Here is a 21,794-nt window from a genome sequence, read left to right on the forward strand (position 1 = left end):
CACACACACACACACACACACACACACACACACACACACACACACACACACACACACACACACACACACACACACACACACACACACACACACAAGACAAACACCAATTTGTTAGATCTGTTAGGGAAGATGAAGGAAGAAGAAAGAATGGATGAAAAAGAGAGTCACAGAAAGAGATAGGTGGCAGGAGCAATAATGTTAATACTTTTGGGTAAGAGCGTTTTGCACTAACTTTTCCAAAATAATGGCTCTACTTTGTTAACATTTAAGACCTATATGTTCCTGTTCTTTCTGTTGCCAGAAAGGAAAATCCATCAGACACATCTGCGCTATTAACTGATAAATGAAAAATCTCGTCTGGAGACTTGCACAGATGTTGTCACGGAAATCGGTGGCTGATGCCTTGCAGTCTGTGGTGATTGCGTAATCATTCTATCCAATGGGTCGCCACTTTTTGTGTGACACTACAATTCACATTAGTTTTGGATTTATCGATGGAAGGAGGAGAACGTCAATGCAAATTAGCCTTGTTGAAGCCCAGCAAAGCGCCACAACACTGGTTTCACGGCGTGCTTGCGTGCGTGCGTACGTGAGTGAGTGCCGTGCATCATTTGCTCCCCTTCATGTGTTGTCTTCATGTTCTCGGCTTATTTCTCCCCATTTGCTCTCACTTTCTTCATGCTGTGCTTCTTTACAGTCCCTCACTCTATACGTTCTACAGTCTAGGGTCTACCTTTGTTCCCTACCTCCTTCCCTCCATTCCTCCTCCCCTCCTAAGTGCAGCACTGGTCGGCTCCAAGGTTGTTTAGCTGGAGAACTGCGGCTCATTTCAAGTCTCTGTGATGAAATATTAATTATATTTGGAATCCACTGGGGCGGCACTTTTACCAAGCGCACACTGAGTGCTGTGCACAGCCACCTGATTTTACCCCCAATTAAAGCTGAATAGAGCACAACAATCTGGCTCCAGCTTGCTCCCTTGGTGGGGTGTGTTCATAATGTGTGAGTGTGTGTACGTGTGTGTACGTGTGTGTGTGTGTGTGTGTGTGTGTGTGTGTGTGTGTGTGTGTGTGTGTGTGTGTGTGTGTGTGTGTGTGTGTGTGTGTGTGTGTGTGTGTGTGTGTGTGCGCGTGTGCGCGCGTGCGTGCCACATGTTTGTGTTGACTCTACATTTTCTACGTAGCCTATGCGAGTTATGTCCATGTGTTTAGTTTGCCTAGAGCAGTGGTTCCCAAACAGAGGGGCGAGGTCCACTGGAGTGCCGAGACAAGTCCAGGATTTTGTCACAATCACCAGTGACAGTACTACAAGTAAGACGCGTGAACGCGGGAAGCGAACGCAGCTCGTGAATTGCAATAACAATTAGAAATATAGCTGCAAGCAGCGATAAAGCGGGACCAAGATAGAAGAAGAACAATGCGCAATAAGAACAACATGCACAAATGAGACTGACCAGCTGAGTTGTCTGTACCCGGGTTTGAAACAACAACCTTGCGGTCCAAGGACAAGAGCTCGACTGAGCTACACGGAGACAATCAGTTACTCCATTGTTAACAGGAAAATCATTCAGTGTTAGTTCAGCATAAGTACTCAAACTTTTAGAAATGTGCAGATCTACATGCTCATAACATGTCCCGGTACAGTACAGTACAGTACAGTACAGTACAGTACAGTACAGTACAGTACAGTACAGTACGGTACGGTACGGTACGGTAAAGTACGTTACAGTATGGTACAGTATGGTACAGTACGGTACAGTATGGTGCAGTACAGTATGGTGCAGTACAGTACAGTACAGTACAGTACAGTACAGTACAGTACAGTACAGTATGGTACAGTATGGTACAGTACAGTACAGTACCATATGGTACAGTACGGTACAGCACAGTATGGTACAGTACAGTACGGTATTACACATTGCACTTATTACACTATTACACTACTATTACACTACTATTACACTATTACACTACTATTACACTATTATACTTATTACACTATTACACTACTATTACACTATTACACTATTACACTAAATACACTTATTACACTATTACAAAATTTGACTCAATACACTATTTCAATATTACACTATTACACTTATTACACTATTACACTATTACACTTATTACACTACTACACTAAACACACTTATTACACTATTACAAAATGAGACTTATTACACTATTTCAGTTACTAGTATCTCTATTATTTCTATAGTTGAGTCATCACAAATCTTGCAGCACACAATGCATACACTGAGTTGTCTTTACCCGGATTTGAACACACAACCTTGTGGTCCAACGGCGAGAGCTCTACCAACTGAGCTATGCAGACACAGTCAGTTGACTCATTCTAAACAGTAACATCATTCAGTATAAACTTTAGTGTGTGTGTGTGCGTGCGCAATTTTCATTGGCTCATAAAAACTTCATTTTTTCACTTAGAAAAAATGTGCTACGATTATTTGTCCGTATAGGTCCAAAGTTCACGTGTAGAAGTTTTCGTGCATTTTGAGCAAAGATTCTGGGAGGAGTTACATTTGAACTGTTTTTCATATAATTCAAAATGGCGGGTGATCTAAAGGTCAGAGGTCAAAAGTCAGAACACGAAAGTTGTTCGGCATGAGGAGACACATATGTGTATCAAAGTGTCATTGCCAACGGTCAAACGGTTCATGAGATATGCACGTTCAAAGTTTGCAAGTTTGCAAGTTTTCATCAATTGAGTGCTATAGCGCCACCATTTGGCCAATCATCATGGGCTTCGCATAGTCACCGTTTGGCATGGTCCTCTATCATGTTGACAAGTTTCGCGAAAACCGACTGCACGGTTCAGTCAGAACAGCCATTTTTGGCGGAAGAAGAAGGAGAAGAAAAATAAACACAAAAACAATAAGTGACCAAAGTCACTACGTGACTTCTTGGTCCCTTAATAAATTATGTAGTTTTTTAAGGTTTTTTTTTAAGTTCTCTTTTTTATTATTATTAATTTTTAAGTGTTTTTTTTAAGATTTTTTTAAAGTTAAGTTTTTTTAAGTTAAGTTATTTTTTTAAGTTATTTTTTTTAGTATGTGTATGTGTGCGTGCGTATGTGTGTGTGCGTTTTTTTTTAAAAGTTTTATTTAAGTTTCTTCTTTTTACGTTTTTTTTAAGTTAAGTTATTTTTAAGTTAAGTTTTGTGTGTGTGTGTGTGTGTGTGGGGGGGGGGGGGGGGGTGTTTTGTGTGTGATACAGCTGCGCCCTCTGGTGGCGGATGGGTGGTGTTACAGCAAATGCAAATGCAAATGCTATGCAATAAAACCATTAATTTGCAACAACTTGATCTCTTCTTTCATTGCAATTAGAACAGTTACACTGTAAAACCCATTTGAGTATAAATACAACCAAATTGATCTTTTGCAAATTGATAAATGAAAACTGGTTAAGTATTGTATAGCGTGCGCGTGTGCATCGCGCACGCACGCACGCACGCACGCACGCACACACGCACACACACACACACACAGGTCCTCATTTATCAATTGAGTGTAAAATCTGCCCCAAATTCGAGTGTAGGTTTCGTAGTACACCCACGTCGGGTCGGCATTTATAAAGTGATCGCAGACAGCTGATCCTTCCTAATTTAATTCCTAGCAGTAATAAATGTGACGGCTGAAATCAATCTGGCACGCCCTATAAAATCAAGCCGCGCCCTCGGTTTTGCGACATGAACAACTGCAATACGACCTGGAAACCATGGTTACAGGAGAAAAAAAAGTTTCACTCGCTTGCCTAAGTTGCCTTGCTGCCCCCTCCCATACACACACACAACGACGCACGCACGCACACGCAACTTGTTGTATCTTAAATAAATAAACCTGCATGAATTAAATAAAGCTGTAGGACTACCCTGTCTGTTTCTCCTCTCGCTTCGCTTCCCTTGCTGCCCGCTTCACCCCACCGCACATATCGCAATTTGCAAGCAACTGTCACTGTGTTGTTAGTTGTATATTCAATTATTAAAGTCTTTATTCATTTAATATACAACAAGATATATTAGTGAACGAAAACCTGAACCTGTGAACCATGAATTATATAACAAATAGGCGCGCACACATGCTGCTGTTTTGCAAGGTGCATCTCCTGTCCTGTCTATCTGTCTCTCTCTATCACTGTGGTCCGTCCGTGACACCGTGACCAATTGACCATGCACGTTCGTTTCGACAGTCTATTTAAATTGCCTCGCTGTCAACTGTCAATTATATGAATATTGCAGCCAAAACCGTAGCCTCATGTGGCACTGGACAGTGGTGGTGGTGGTGGTGGGCTGCAGGCTGGCTTTAGCCTATACTATACTATCTCCGATGCGTTCCCACTTGCGCTGGCACGGCACATTTGGCATTCGAGCAACGCGTCGGGTTTATTAAACGAGGAGGAGATTGCACATACTGTAACTCCAGAAAGAGTAGGCCTGCTGTAGATTAGGCTACAGTAGGCTACCCAAGTTGGGACTCTCCGCAGCTGCAGCGCTGCACTATACTCTCCAACGTCCCGTCATGGAAATATTTCAGCACAAATCCTCGCATGTATGCACTCATCATGCAAAACACTGTTTAAATGGCTTACGCATCTAACTTGCAACATTGTTTTTAAATGCGCGATTTTAATTGCTTGCTTGTCAAGTTGGAAATCTCCTACTAATTTCATATGACACAAAGACACATCGTTGATGTAGGCTATTCCTTTACTTTTTTTTTTCTTTTTTACATTTAGCCCATATACATACCTATACAGTTTTATATAAACATTTTAGGAGTGAATACATATGTTTGATGCCTGTGACAGCCTCTCAGCTGGTCAAACAATGCTGCTCCGCTGTTCTACGACAGAAAAACAGGTGAGGACAAAGCGTACGACAGCTCCCGACCAGACGTGATTTTTGTCTTGGCTCAAGTTCAAATTCATGCTTTGGCGCAAATCGTAAATGCCGAAAAATGCGGTAATTTCGGCGTACACCCATATTTTGGCGTACGCACGGTTGATAAATGAGGGCCATACATACACACACACAATTGTGTTTTAAATTAATATTTCCCAGTGATAACCAAGTGAAAAGCATCAAAGCCAAACTGAAATGGAATCATTTTTGGGGGAATCTTCGTGGAACCATGAGCAAAACCTGTCCCGCACCTCATTTCCACATTCTTTATCTGATTGTCTCTATATGTCCACTCTCTCCTGCCCAGTGTTCGGTAACGTTATACTTTTAAAAGTAACTTGTTATGTTACAGGATTACTGCAATTAAAAAGTATTCCGCTGGCCTGGGCCATGGCTCAGTGGTCCAGGCACCTTGGCTGGCAACCCAGTCTGGCAGTGTGCCGCGGGTTCGACTCCCGACTCCCGATCTCTCCCCCCATTTCCTGTCAGCCTACTGTCTGTCCCTCCATAAAAAATATAAAATAAAGGCGAAAGCCACAAAAAAAAAAGTATTCCGCTAAGTTACAGGATTAACTTCTGAGAAAAGTGATAAAATCAAGTGCAGCCTACCGGCGTGAAACCGGTGTTGTGGCGCTTTGCTGGGCTTCAACAATGCTAATTTGCATTGACGTTCTCCTCCTTCCATCGATAAATCCAAAACTAAATTAAATTAATTAAAACTGAATTGTTGTGTCACACCACAAGCACGCACACACACACACATACACACACACACACGTGTATGTGTATGCACGGATAATGATGATGAACATGATGCAACTGGCAGTGCGTATACACAATTTGAAGCAGGTATAAAATGAAAGAAAGAAACGCTGAGAAAAAATAAATGGCTTTCTCGGATTGTGCACACACACAAACGTGCCCCGTTGTGAACGGTGTACAGCCAGCCAAGAGTAACAAACTAATCTCTTCCCCTGATTAAAAAGCAAACACACTGACTGCATAGTGTAAAACTTAATTCCACAGTCATATAGTTACATTGCGGGGGGGCTGCCGAAGGAGAGTAAACAACATGCATCTTCACAGTTTCATTCCATTTGCATGCTGGAATTTGTACAATATTGATGGTGTGTGTACATGTACACACACACATGTATGTACACCCTCTCCTACATACTGTCATATTGGGCATACAGGAAAGCTGAGAGAGTTCAAAGGAGGCATAGGGACGGTTGGTTGGTCAGATATTGCAAACCCCAGCAGATTGTAAATGTAAATTAATGTTTGATCAATGCCTGTGTTAAAAAAATCCGTGAAATACACACTATATCTCATTTTCACGGGGCGAGCGAGCGTGCTTGGATTTCGGCCGGTTTTAGGTAGAGGACATTGGCCGTAAGCCAAACATGCTAAAAGTTGCTACATAATTTAAAACCAAACCCCCGATTATAAGGAATAAAACAATTACGTCAATTACGTCAAGGGTAGTGGAAGATTTTTTTATTCATTACGTCAATAGCATCAAGGGCAATAAGAGGGTTAAAGTGAGTAAGCAAGAGAGCAAGGGACACAGAATTACTCTTGTTCTCTCTCAGTGTTGATGCATTAAGAATTAAGACAGAAGAGGGACAGGATGTCAAGGATTCCTCTGCTTTCGTTATATAATAATAGGAATAGTATCGTGGAAGCTCGGTTGGATAGAGTGCGTGCTTTCCAATCCCAAGGTTCTGGGTTCGATGCCGGGCACTGCCAACTCGGTGTGTGAGGTGCACGACTTGGGCAACAAAGACATACAGTAAGTAATGAGGCCTGGTGTTGTGGGCTGTGGCGCTCAATCTAAGTAAGCTATTGCTTGCTTGAATTCCTGGCCTGTCGTGTCCGCTGATGCGAGTGTTATAGCTGTCTGAATATGTGTTGCTAACTAGCACAGGAATCCAAATTGGGTCTGCTCTCCCTGGGACATTCTGTCTGCTTACCCTGGGGCGGTTGGGACAGAATTGTTTATAGTTCCTTCCTTGTAACAAAACAACAAATATCTGACGACAAAAACAAGAAACAGGCTTTTCCTAATTGAATAAACCACTTCAGACCCACAGAGAAATCACTGAAGTTCAACAATTACATATTTGTTCTACTCTGAAGTTGTTGACTATTTTTGCTAAATTAAACTCAATAGCTGACCTACATAAAGACTCCATGTAGCCTATGGTAACGTAATGACTCTGAGCTCATTACGTTACCATAGGTTACCATACACTGATAGAAGACTCGGAAGACAGACACATTCCATATCTCTGAGTGGCTTAATAAATATAATTTGTTAAAATGTAGACTTTATTATGATAAAGTAGAGAGAGGGAGAAACAGGGGAGAGAGTCAGGGAGTGACACGCAGCACATCCACCCAGAACACGCTCTCAGGCATCAAAGCCTATGTGGTACGTGCCTTATTTCGTCAGCACTTTATTTTATGATGTATTTTTACTTGATTTATTTGCTTTTCAATGTTTTACCTCTTATTGTTGATGTATCTCTACTTGTTTTATTTGCATTTCATTGTTTTACCTTCTTTTACCTTCCTTGTTGTACAGCACTTTGTAACACTGTTTTGAAAAGTGCTCTATAAATAAAATTTACTTACTTACTTACTTACTTAACCACATGGCCATCAGCACCCCCAATACTTCCGATGTAAATGATTATTTTAGTAGTATTGTTTTTTTGCGCAGAACAGTGGTTGGGATCGGCTGTAAGATCCCAACCACTGTCCTAAATGGCCTGGGGTCTGGGGAGGTGGAAATTTGGTCAAATACACTATAATGGAAAATATTAATATAGGCCTAAATGTCAAGTCAAGTCAAGTCACCTTTATTTATATAGCACATTTAAAAACAACAGAAGTTGACCCAAAGTGCTTTACATATCAAAAATTACATCATAAAATACAAAAATAAAATAAACGTTTAGCAATACTTCATATAAGAACAATACAATATAACAACATTACAAGGAACATGAGAACATGCAATAGTCTACTAATTACAAAGAGGTTAAAACGTTCACAGAACTAGGAGCTGAAGGCAATGGAGAAAAGGTGAGGTTTTAGGGAAGATTTGAAACTGTCGATGGTGGGGCTGGATTTGATGTGTAGTGGGAGACTATTCCAGAGTTTGGGGGCAATTACTGAAAAGGCCCGGTCGCCTTTGGTTTTTTGGCTCGTTGAGGGGACAGCAAGGGGCATTTGGGAGGTTGACCTGAGTACCCTGGAGGCTGGAGGTGCAGAAACCAGGTCACAAATGTATGCAGGTCAAAGGCCATTTTGGGCTTTAAAAACAAAAAGTAGAATTTCAAAATGTATTCTGTGTTTCACTGGTAACCAGTGCAGTTGGGCTAGAACCGGGGTTATGCGCTCGCGCATTCTGGTTCCTGTCAAAAGTCTTGCAGTTGAGTTTTGGACCATCTGTAGGCGGGACAGAGTGGATTGAGTCAGGCCATGATACAGGGAATTACAATAGTCCAGTCGAGAGGTGATAAAAGCGTGGATCACGGAACACCCAGGTTCTTTACTGTGTTGTGAAAACTCGCAGAAAGGGGGCCTAGGGAACTTTTGAGGTCATTTACGGATTTCTGGGGGCCAAATATGATTATTTTGGTTTAATTGAAGAAAATTCGTAGCCATCCATCCCTTGATGTCATCGAGGCAGTTAAAAATGTTGTTCAGAGAAGATGTGTCGTTCGGTGTGACTGGCAGATAAAATTGTGTATCATCAGCATAGCAATGTTTTTTTTAAATTGAGCCAAGGGGAAGCATATATAAGGAGAAGAGGAGAGGTCCCAAGATTGACCCTTGAGGAACACCACACATGATAGGGGCCAGGGACGATGTGTAGGTACCAAGTGTAACGTTAAAAGTTAGATTTTTTAGATAAGAAGTGAACCAATTTAAAACAGTGCTCTTAAAACCAACCTCATAATCGAGACGTTTTAAAAGGGTATTGTGGTCAATCGTGTCAAATGCAGCAGTAAGATCTAGCAGGATTAAAATGGCACAGGAGCCAGAATCAACGGTTAAAAGGATATAATTTTGCACTTTCAATAATGCGCTTTCAGTACTGTGCAGAGTTCTAAAACCGGATTGAAATGTATCAATGGAGTTGAAAGTATTTAAAAATGCAGAAACTTGGATAAAAACAACTTTTTCTAAAATTTTGGAAATAAAGGGCAGCTTAGAGATGGGTCGGAAGTTATTGTGGTCACTCGGGTCTAGGCTAGGTTTTTTGAGTAATGGATGGACAGTAGCATGTTTGATTTATGAGCTATTTATGATTTCCAGGGTGAGGGGGCAGATGGTGGCAAAAACCTCCTTGAAGAGGCGAGATGGAATGGTGTCAGAGGGACTGAAAGTGGATTTTAAGTGGGAGACTACGTCTGACAGATGAGTGGATGATACAGGCTGGAAAAAGTGAAGGTGGTTGACTGAGAGGTTTATTTCTGAGGGAATGGAGAAAGGAGGCGATATGGATGATCTTATATTATTGATTTTGTCAGTAAAGAATTTCAGGATTGACTCACATGATGCTGGGCTAGGGATTGTTCAGTTCCTTTTGTTCTAGTGTTTGTGGTAGATGAAGCAGGATTTAAGATGGAGTTGATTGTATTAAATAATATTTGGGGCCTATGGGCATTCTTGTTAATTAGATCTGCATAGTATTGGGACTTTGCGGATTTCACAGCTGCTTGATAGGCCCTTTAGGCAGTTTTTGAGGACATCATAGGAGACCTGTAGCTTGTCCTTTTTCCACTTTCTTTCCGCACTCCTACAGGTTCGTCTGAGAGCCCCCTGGCTCATTTAGCCAGGGGGTGCCAGCAGTGTCAGACTTTTTTCTAGTGAGTTTTAGAGGAGCTATGCAGTCCAGAGTGTCTGAGCAGGTGGAGTTGAAGAGTGTGACTAAAGATTCAGGATCCGTGCAGGAGGTGATGGCATCTGATATGCAGGATGAGTGGGTGATCGTAAATACATTTGAAAAATGTGTGGCTGTTCTGGAGTTAATTGAGCGGGTGAGGGAATGGACATGTGGGGGGGCTGGGGGGGTGCAGGACAGCATAGATTAAAAAATAATCAGTTGGTGGTCAGAGATGCCAGTTATATCGGTGATAGATATTGATATGCCGGCAGAAAGCACAAGATCCAAGGTATGACCTTTATCATGTGTTGGACCTGAAACTGACTGTGTGAGGTTAAAAGAGTCCACTAACTGTAGGAACTCCCTAACCATGGGTATTTCGGGGCAACATATGTGAATGTTAAAAATAGCCGATAATCAGCCGTCTATCGGAACGAGATTCCATATGAGTGAGGAGGTATGAGAATTCCTCAATAAAATTGCCCTTCGATTTTGGGGGCCGATAAACTAAGGCGCACAGAATGGGGATAGTAGCATCGATTTTCACACAAGTTGGACTTCAAAGGTAGAATATACCTCCACTGGAAGGCATCTGCATTTAAAAGTGTCTTTAAAAATGGTGGCTAGGCCTCCTCCCCGACCGGCTCTTGGGGAGTTAAAAAAGGTCCACTGGGGGGTGGGGACATAAATCAGTGAAGTGAAGTAAGATCACCAACATTGACCAATGTCTCTGTTAGAAATAGGAAATCCAATTTGTGGAGCTTAATTTTATCATTTAGAATAAAAGACTTATGGTTTAATGACTGTATGTTTAACAGGCTACAATAATTTAAAGGTCGGATTAGGTTGCTGAGCTTGGTTCTGTGGGATTCGGGTTTACAGTGCGGTCTATGGCCAATTTGAACAGGGATAGAAGATCTGCCCGGCCATGAGACTTTTACATTTAATGCGGTGGATTTAAGTAAGTGTATTGGTGAATTAAAATATATAATAAAATAAATATAAATATATAAATATAAATAAAAGCAGGGGTTAATATGGTGTTGTTATTTTTATGGGATGTGTGTATGACTGGGGTTAATGTAAAAAATAGCATATTGTGACTATTGGAGCGTGCTGATGCCTTAATAACAGGAGATGTGCGAGTGGGCCAGTGGATGGGTAGAAAACTGTTCCGCAAGGGGCAGGTAGTCATGCTAAAGGGAGTACATTGGCTTGCAGTGGGCAGGGGAGGGGAGGAGGAGGGGCCGCAGGGGGGACGTGTTGTTGATCGTCACTTCCTTTCCGGAATTGAAAGTGGGGGAGGCAATGTTTTTGCACGGCTGTACTGTACAGCGTGCCGGATGTTTTCTGAGTCCATCTCGGGAAAAAAGGGACGCGCGATTCCAGAACAGGTTGAAATTATCTGTGAAGTTAACATTTTGAGTGGCGCAGAAGGAGAGAAGCCAGGTATTAAGGTATAGGAGTTTGAAACAAGCCTCCTGGACCCTCGGGCACAAGCCTCTCAGGCCCCAATCTCAGACAGTTCTTATAGTCTACTCTAACAGAGATACTATTCTAAATAATCTCTTCTCCCTTCTGGCTCCCAAACTATGGAATTAATTCCCTATTGCAGTTAGTAATCTTCCGCCGCAGTCTGAAGACTCACCACTTCAGACTCACCTCTTCAGACTCCACCTTAGCCCGTAGCACTTGCCCTAGCCTTGATGACTTTGCAGGCGTATGCATAGGCTAAAAAGATAAAATGTAGATAGCATGTTATGTAGACAGATGCCAGGTCACTATTGATCAGTTAGACTGATGATAGGCTCTTCGCTATAGCTTTACTTATGATGCATTTCAATGCATGTGATTGTTCTTGCTTACTGTAAATCGCTCTGGATTAAGAGCACCTGCTAAATTCCTAAATTGTAAATAGTCATGTACAGAATAGCTGACAGAATAGCATGGAGGAGTCAGATCAAATGTTAGATTTCCAACTCAACTAGCTGTAGTTGAGTTGGAATTAGCACATTGATGTGAAAATTGGCTGACTGTGAATGAGTTTGAATGGAAGGCAGACAAATAGGGTTATGATACGGCAATCTATAAATTCAGCCACCACAACACTAGTCCTTGCGCATTTACAAAATTGTGCTTTTCAGGCATTACATTATTGTAATTACTGTTCAAGCAGTCTGTGATTAATGGAAGGTTATTTTGTGATTTATTTATTTTTTGCCGATAGAAGTAAACTTAATCACCACTACCGCAACAGTGTTTTGTGAGTACTTGGCTGTGATGTTCCTGTATGTGAATCTCCACTACACAATACTTGTTCACACAAAGTCTCTGCCAACCTGGGGGGGCAGCGGACTGACCTCATGCTTCCTTCTATGCATGAGGAGTCCAAGCTGCTTCTTTTCACCGGACAGGGGGGAGTTTCCCCGGCCGGACGTAGTGCGTGAAAGGAACACATTATTCCAACCAGTTCCTTTCCCCTCCATCAGGCGCCCCGGCTGGCCAGGGGGAAGTAGTTTAGAGACCAGGATTATGTTTTTTGTGAGGTTTTTTGTTGTTATTATTATTATTAAAAAAAAACTTGTACAACATCGCATCAGCAATTATGCCACCGATGTGTTCCGAGTTTTAACCACTATTTTGGGCATGTCATTATGGGGATATATCTTTTTTTAAATTACCGATCTACAAGCTCACATTGCGATGCTGAGCTGTTTAGAAGTTTGAGGTTTTTTATATTGACACAATAGATGTTATGGTTTTACTTTTCTTTTTTTATATATATATATATATATATATATATATATATATATATATATATATAAATATATATATATATATATAGTCATAACAACGCTAATCTTTGGTCTAGGCATCGGACCCACAAATCTGGCATCAGTCGGGCTCTATAGTTTCTAGTCTGTCTCTCTACCTTGTGTTCTCTTCTGTAATGAAGAAACAATGCTTTGTCGTGTACCTGTACAGACCGTAATCTCTGGGCAAACCTTTCGGTCCCACAGTTTTTCAGCAGTGACAGTTGGCAAAATATCTACAGCTTGTTCATCTGTTGATGCTTATAGCAACCTTTTCCGCTTTCACGCCTCTCCAGTCCCATCATCAGATAACAGGGGAAACCAACATGGGAGCGACAGAAACACCCTGGGAGCAATATGGCAGTTTACGACGGGAGGGAAATAAATGATTGTAGCCGAGGGGGAGAGCGGGTTAATGTATGTAATCAATAAGTATTTGAGATTGCTTGATACAGAAATACATTATTTCTGTACTTTAAGTGTAAACAGCTTAATCAAGTTATTCTCACCTTCCGACCGAGAAGCAATAACTGAACTGTTCAGTTAATGGAAATGCAATAAGAGACATATAACACAAATATAAATATGCACAAACTATATACACAGAGGAAAGCACGTAGCTCAAACTCAAATTACACATTCAGAATTTCTCTACAGCACTTGGTCACATGGGCACTACACAGTTCCTGATATTATGACATAATAAACTACACAGTGTACTCTTTAGATTCTCTCAATAAAAAAGAAGAGCAAGCTGTGAAAAATGGTGCTCACCGCACACACGCGCGCGCACACACATACACACACACTTTTTCTCCATACGCAAGTTTTGAATTTACAGTCTTCTTCGGTATTGACTTTTCTTTTTTCATAATTGACGTAGACATTTTGCCAACTGTTAATCTGTGCTATAAACAGTGTTACAAATAACGTACTAATGGTGCCTGTTAAGAAACTAGCGACTGAGGCAAGAGACCGGTGCTGTGGTGGCAGATAGTCGCGAGATGTTAGCAGCTTCGTTGGCTGCAGGCCGACACAGGTGACAATACGTGGTGGTATTAATTGACGGTAATAGACGGGTGTACAGGACAACAGACTCTCCTTTGGAGATTGGACAATTCTATGAACAACTGATTTAGTTGCCCCTGAGGGAATGTCTGGATTAATTAGATTGTTAGTCAAGGGTGTCTGGAGTGGCAACATGTACGCACAGACACGCACAGACACGCACACAGGCCATGCAGGGCCAGAGTCCCGAATTTCATGAAAAGCAATAGATGCTGGTGGAAAATTCTAATGATGATTTTTATGTTCCCACATGCCCTCCATGGTATCATTTAGGCCCTGGTAGCACTACCAACTTGGTAGCTTTCTACCTGTTACACTTTTATTTGAGAAATAACCAGAATTCTCGATTTTTAAATTTTCAAATCATATCCTTATAATACAATTGAATATGTCAAATCATGCCTGGAATTGATTAGTACTTTGATTAGTACTTATAAAACATTGTAATGCAGAAGAAACACAGTCTTACCTCCAGCCGTAGGTATTCACTCTGTTCCTTGGAGATGAGGTTGAGGATGGTGCTGCTGTGTTTGCGGGTTCGTACCAGAACTTGGACCACCGTCCTGCGGGCTGGCAGAGGGGACGCCAGCTGGTAGTGTGCGTGACTGCGTCCATCAAAGGAATACTGAGGAACCTCTGCTTATCACAATACAGAGGCCGAGACGCACGCACGCACGCACGCACGCACGCACGCACGCACGCACGCACGCACGCACGCACGCACGCACGCACACACACACACACACACACACACACACACACACACACACACACACACACACACACACACACACACACAGAGAGAGAGCATTATAACATTCTGGATTAACACATTTTAGACCCAAATGTCCCCACAATGCATGGAGCCAGTGGCGGGGCAGATTACATGAACACGGGTTTAGCTTGGAACACGTTTGATTGAATTTGTGGGCCTATACTGTATATTCACTGAAGTGGACCGAGGCAAGTTAAACCAAGAATACCTAAATCCTTTTAAAACGAATTCCTCCATCGTTATTTCAAAGCCTGTTGAAATAACGACTGTACCTTTCAAATCCATCTTCCATAGCGATGGAAGAGGAGGAATATTTCATGGAGTAAAATGAAGTAGCACATTTTCTGTTTATTCATTCCTGCATACAAGCTGCACTGACATAACTCTATTAGGCTGAAGAAGGATTTGTCGATCTTAAAATCAATTCTTCACTCCAAGACCATGTTGTTCAGGATAATGTACCTGTTTCTATACACTAGCCTTATGGGTCAGAGGTTAGCACTGTCTACCTCACAGCAAAAAGGTTCTGGGTTTAGAACTGACTGTGGCAGGTGCATGTGTTCTTTTGGGTGCTCTGGTTTACTCCCACAACAAAAGACAATTTGGTGACAATAATATTTAATATTAGAATTTACTATAATATTTAAGAACATACTGTATACAGAACTCCTCCTTGACCTAGGCCAGTGTCCTGGCGGTCCCAAAGGGAAATTCAGTGGCTGTCCAGTAATTCTAATAGTTTAGTTTAACCCTAAAACACTAAACATATATTTTGTTACACCATCACTAAACATATAACATCAAAATATATTGAAGTACAGCAATACATGGCAACTTGAGGTACTCTTCTTTAATATTTCATCATTACTTTTCACCAAAAAAAAAATAGAAAGCATGGGGGGGGGGGGGGGGGGGGGGACTCGAACACCTGCCTGAAGAAAAAAACAGGGATGTGGGCAACCACAGGGAAACAAACCTACCTTCTATGATGTCACTGAGCACATCATGAAGGTACTGAAAGACCCATCCACCTCAGACATCAGCAACATTATCAAAATTACTCAAAATAGAGCGGTGCCCGTGGGGCCTCTACAGCTGTGCCCGTTGGGCACTGGCCTACTTGGAACGATGCAAGTTGGAAATGCATGCCCCACCCAGATATTAAGTCTGTGCCCTTTTATGTCATATGGAGTTCTTTGTCAGGCATGCCCAAATATGGAGTCTATGCAGACATCAGAATGATGTCAGAACAGGCCAGCTCCATATATGGATCCCATGGGGCGGTTTGGGTCAACCGTGCGTCCGTCCGACCGACTCGACACACACAGACAGAGACTTGGTGCATTTACATGTATAGATATAGTTGTCCGGGTGAAAATCACCCGTGCTTAATGTTCTAGGCTCTAGGGTTAATAGTAGAAGCATTTCCCCAGGGATAAATCAAGTATAACGTAACTGCAATAGGTTTGGAGCAGCACCTTTTGGTGTTGAAAAAAATAAAGCTTAAATTATGCTTAACAATACAAGCAGACGCCTCCGGCCTGGCTGAGCAAACCAACAAGCACAATGTTATAATTTAACAGGATATTGGCAGTGTTGATAGGTGGGAGGGCGGGTGGGGAGGGTGATCTCTGTATCTGCACTAGGGACTCCAGTTTGGCCAGGGGTCCTGTTCAGCACAGAGCTGAACTGGACATGCGGTGGTCTACTACACAGGCCAAGCGTAGGGGCTGGCACTGACAAGAATACACATGGGAGGAATTGCCCCCATTCCTCCCATGTGTATTGGGGACTACAAAATTGGGGAGAAAAATAGTTAAAAAACAACTACAACAAAAAGGACGACAAGGAGCACACACACATATACTTTTCTTCTTTTACTACATACATACAACTTGGGGCGGCGGTGGCTCAGGGGTAGAGTGGCTGGATGGTAACCGCAAGGTTGCCAGTTCAAACCCGGGCTCCCCCAGAGTTAGTGTCGAAGTGTCCTTGAGCAAGACTCTGAACGACTGAACCCCTAATTGCTCCTGATGTGCTGGTTGGTGCCTTGCATGGTTTCTGCCGGTGTATGAATCTGAGTGTGAATGGGTGAATGTAATGCACAACCTATGTAAAGAGCCTTGGATAAAGGCGCTATATAAATGCACCATTTACCATTTAACTTCTATATTTACTAGTGTTTATATGAAAAAACAAACCCGTGTGAACTGAGTGGTGTAAGGTCTTATATAGACTGATCAGCTGTGGTCTGACGTAATGAAATCACACCCGTGTGAACTGGGTGACCATAGCAACCGTGCTCATTTTTTGAGCACAGACAGACTAACAAAGCCAGTTGTAGGAGTGGTTTACACCACTCAAAAACAAACAAAACAAAGTTGAGTTTACCCTCTTCACACTGGTGGCCCGTGTACCCAGGCACACACTGGCAGCTGAAAGAGCCCCACTCGCCCCGGCAGCGTCCCCGGTGGCCGCAGGACGGATAACCCATGTTGACACAGCTGCTGTCTGTGGTCAGGCAGCCTGGAGAGCTGGCCTGGGAGTCTGCCGGAGAACCCAAATCATAGAGCTGGGGGAAGAGGAGAGGGACATTTTTCAATGCGGGAAAAAGGAAAACAAGATAGAGTAGACAAAAGCAGACAAAAATATAACTTGACAGTGGCAATGTTGAGGGCAATTGGAGCCAGAGGGGCACTTGGAGCGCCGATTGGGAAAGAAGGACAGGAAGAGAATGACATTATACAAAAAGAGAAATTGTGAAAGAAAACTTTGAAAAGGTTATTATAGGAACATGGGTTCAGGGTAGGGCAGACCTTCATCATTCAACTCTCATCTCGCTCGTTCACACTCCCTCCTTCTCATTCATTCTCTCACACACACTGACGATATTCAGCGTCATACCCATATAATAGTGTGGACAAAGAGCACACCTGATGCTCAAAGGACCGCCGGGGAACCTTGAAGGCCTCAATTCATGTCCTCACAAAAGCATTCAATAAAATACATGAATATGTTCAACCTCTCCTCCCTTGTCCTCTTTATGAGCTCATATCACTGCAGGTGTGAGCACGATGGGATTATGAGGATCGTGAGAAAGGACAGACGGTGAGTTATTATGCCAGGCTGCCACTGATTTCTGTGTTAATTTTAGCACCTGGTGGAGATTTAGTGTAGTCTTTTGACAAAAATTTACATTTTAGTTGTTTGATTATTTTTCATAATTTAGTCAATGACAACCCTAAAAAAACCTAAATATTTTAATTGCATTTTAATTTGCCATCCTCCGTGACTCAAACAGTTTCTTCATGCCTGCATGCAATGAGGGAAATAATCAACGTCCTAATTAACTATTGCAAATTATTATTGTTGATCATTTTAACATTTATGTTGATGATGCAAGCACTTCTGCTGTATACATATTTAATCTGAAAGAATCTTTCACATTATGATTGTGTGTAGCACAAGAGTCCCACACACAATATATTGTCCTTTTCAGAAATGTTGATTTTATCTGTTTGGAGGAGCTGTACATTACCCTGTGAAGTGAATTACTTGCTCTTGCACCCCTGGTTCTCTGTTGAGGAATGCTCTGCCACTTTTGCCAAGCACATTTTTCGAGTCTTTAGTGCAATCTTTTAATGCACATTGGATGAAGTAAATTCCTCAAAACTAGATTACCTCTATCTGATAGACATGCACCAATATGGAAATTCTTGGCCGACGATGTTTAAAATAACTAGCTAGCCGATACTGATACAGATATTTGCTTATTTGGTTTTTGGTGTTATTATTTCCCTTCTTTATGCCATGGATAACAAATACATCTTCATTATAAGAAATAACTGTTGTCAACGAGCGCCAGCTAGACACACACACACACACACACACACACACACACACACACACACACACACACACACACACACACACACACACACACACACACACACACACAAAGTGACTGGAGTTAGTGGGGAAAAAAGCCCTTGAATATTATATTATGTTATGTCATAGGCCTACTGTGTTTATGGTAAGAATATACATTTCATATCACAGAGTAAAAACTCCTATAACTTTAACCAGCACATGTTTTGTGCTGGGGGGTATATATACCCCAGTTCCGGATACTTCATGGGATTTTAACTCAGTGCCGGTTACATGCCTCTCAGCGCCCAATGTGGGATCAGTAGAGGTCGCCCCGTACAATGCGCATCATGCATGTGCAGGGTTTGTGCTGTTTTTTTGCGGTTTTATTCAGTGATTTTGGCCTATCCTCGTCCTCCCAACAATAAACTTTTGCTTCAACATCTGACACCACATTGAAAAGGTGTCATAGTTACATAGGTAGTTTAGTTACAGTTTCACAAAAGGTCTTATTATATTATCAAAGTCATATGCCTCTCTTAGCTCTTTGAGTAGTAGGTATTATTGAATTAGCACTTACCCTACCCCCTTAGATAGCACTTTTTGTAGACTGAGATAGCATTTTATACAGACTTATAGCATGTTATGTAGACAGCACTAGAATTACATTATATGTAGTCATAGCACTTCATAGTACATATGTATAGCATAGTATAGTATAGTTTATATATATAGTTTCATTATATAGATATTCCACTGTTACGTTCTTAACTTACGCATGTTTCATGATAACTACTTTGTATGTATGTGATGTATTGCCATGTTTTTTGTTCTTGCTTAATGTAAATCGCTCTGGATTAAGAGCGTCTGCTAAATGCCTAAATTGTAAATTGTAATTAATCCGCCAGTGTATTCCAGTGTATTTCAAGTGTGGATGGATGGCAATCGCCATCCATCCAAAGTTCGAATGTCATTTGTGAATTTCTGTTCACAAACATCCTGTTCTGTAAAGCCAGCTTTACAGTGCACCACTCGACCCCTACCTACAGTCTGTTGGGGCTGATGGGCCTCACTGCTCAAACATTTTAAAAGAACCACTCAAGCATGTAGAGGTATTCCCCACTGACGTTGTCTCGCGGGGCATGTATTTGTCTTGATGCAGTGTTCTTGCTAACTTTTACATTTCTCCTGCAATGCAGTGTAGACAACATCCTTCTTTTCCATGATACCCATTGGATTGGATGGGTGTGTGTGTGCGCATGTGTTTTCCTTTGCTGAGCGTGTATGTGTGACCGTGTTAGTCTTTTGAGTGCACAAGTGAGCACAGTGTGACGCAATAACACCAGCTTCGTGCAGACATCTGTTTTGACAGCTCAGAGGTGAAAAAGCAAACTTCACTTCTTGTGGCACTGTGCTAAATGTCATAAACACAAGCTGTCCGACATTGTTTACTCTAGCGTTCACTCAGCATGTAAGCTGCTGTAAACTGCAGCTTTATTTATTTATTATGTTTGTTTCATAATGTACATAATGTTCTCAATGTTGCAAAGCGAAATACAGCCTATGTATTCATGTTTATTATTTCCATTTTTTTTAAATGTTTTAGGCCCTGTATGTCAGTCTGTATGCCGAGATAGGGTGAGACACTTATGAAGTTACTTTACGTATTATTAGTATTATTATTTTTTATTAGTATTATTAGTATTATTATTTTTTATTATTATTATTATTATTATTATTACAATTATTATTATTATTATTATTACATTTATCAAGTTTTGTGTGCATGAAAGATAGTGACTATGGCCGGTGCACCAGGCCAAATTTCCGGGCCCCACCGTGCGGCCCATGGGGGCGTGAAAATTCAGGGGGGGGACTCTACATGTCCTCTGGGCCCGACTCTTCGCGTGGACACCACTTGTTCGCCCATCAGTCCAACGGATGACCCACACTGATTTGTTTCTCTTTGTTTATTATTATTACATTTTTAGGGCCCTATCTTGCAGTTCAAGCATAATTCCACAGGGTGGCAAAAACTATTAGAACAGTGCTCTGTGTACACCTCCCACAGTATGCTATGGGAAACAGTGTTTCTGATATAGTGACCTCCCGTGGACCCTCACGCACGCACGCACGCACGCACGCACGCACGCACGCACGCACGCACGCACGCACAGTTAGATGGCTATACTAGGCTGGATCTGGCTGGGAAAGGCTAGAATAGGGTCTACTAGGCTCTTGTCAGCCCTGTAGGTCCTCACGCTTGAGATGAACCACTGTAGTGTGTACACAGGCCATAGTTTTTACATGAGTTTGGGTGCACGGCCAATAGTTTTACATAGACTATAGTACAGTAATGTCCTGTAGGTCCACAGTATGCTATGGGAAACAGTGTTTCTGATATAGTGACCTCCCGTGGACCCGCACGCACGCACGCACGCACGCACACACGCACGCACGCGTGTATAGGGTCTACTAGGCTGTACTAGGCTCTTGTCAACCCTGTAGGTCCTCACGCTTGAGATGAACCACTGTGTACACAGGCCATAGTTTTTACATGAGTTTGGGTGCACGGCCAATAGTTTTACATAGGCTATAGTACAGTAATGTCTCGTACAGCCTAGTCCAGCCTAGTCCAGCCTAGTACAGCCTAGTCCAGTCTAGTCCAGCCTAGTCCAGCCTAGTGCAGCCTAGTACAGCCTAGTCCATCTTAGTACAGCCTAGTCCACCCTAGTACAGCCTAGTGCAGCCTAGGCCAGCCTAGTCCAGCCTAGTACAGCCTAGTCCACCCTAGTACAGCCTAGTCCAGCCTAGTGCAGCCTAGTCCAGCCTAGACCAGCCTAGTCCAGCCTAGTCCAGACTTGATAAGCCTAGTCCAGCCTAGAGCAGCCTAGTCCAGCCTAGTACAGCCTAGTCCACCCTAGTACAGCCTAGTCCAGCCTAGTACAGCCTAGTCCAGCCTAGTGCAGCCTAGTCCAGCCTAGACCAGCCTAGTCCAGCCTAGTCCAGACTTACACAGTTAGATGGCTATACTAGGCTGGATCTGGCTGGGAAAGGCTAGAATAGGGTCTACTAGGCTCTTGTCAGCCCTGTAGGTCCTCACGCTTGAGATGAACCACTGTAGTGTGTACACAGGCCATAGTTTTTACATGAGTTTGGGTGCACGGCCAATAGTTTTACATAGACTATAGTACAGTAATGTCCTGTAGGTCCACAGTATGCTATGGGAAACAGTGTTTCTGATATAGTGACCTCCCGTGGACCCGCACGCACGCACGCACGCACACACGCACGCACGCGTGTATAGGGTCTACTAGGCTGTACTAGGCTCTTGTCAACCCTGTAGGTCCTCACGCTTGAGATGAACCACTGTGTACACAGGCCATAGTTTTTACATGAGTTTGGGTGCACGGCCAATAGTTTTACATAGGCTATAGTACAGTAATGT

The 21,794-nt window shown here is 42.3% G+C and overlaps 1 protein-coding gene across 1 annotated transcript in view; it reads right to left on the reverse strand.

Moving 5' to 3' along the window:
* Nucleotides 1-21,794, reverse strand: part of LOC306919737 (neural-cadherin) — a gene marked incomplete at both ends in the record, with an annotated part of 380,035 nt that overhangs the window by 40,737 nt on the left and 317,504 nt on the right. The window contains 2 exons of the mRNA XM_079496290.1: nt 14,174-14,340; nt 16,871-17,051. Of these exons, the coding sequence (XP_079352416.1) occupies nt 14,174-14,340; nt 16,871-17,051 (348 nt within the window). The remainder of the gene's footprint in view (nt 1-14,173; nt 14,341-16,870; nt 17,052-21,794) is intronic.

Source organism: Electrona antarctica, assembly GCF_951216825.1.
Source record: "Electrona antarctica genome assembly, chromosome: 3".
Taxonomy (NCBI): domain Eukaryota; kingdom Metazoa; phylum Chordata; class Actinopteri; order Myctophiformes; family Myctophidae; genus Electrona; species Electrona antarctica.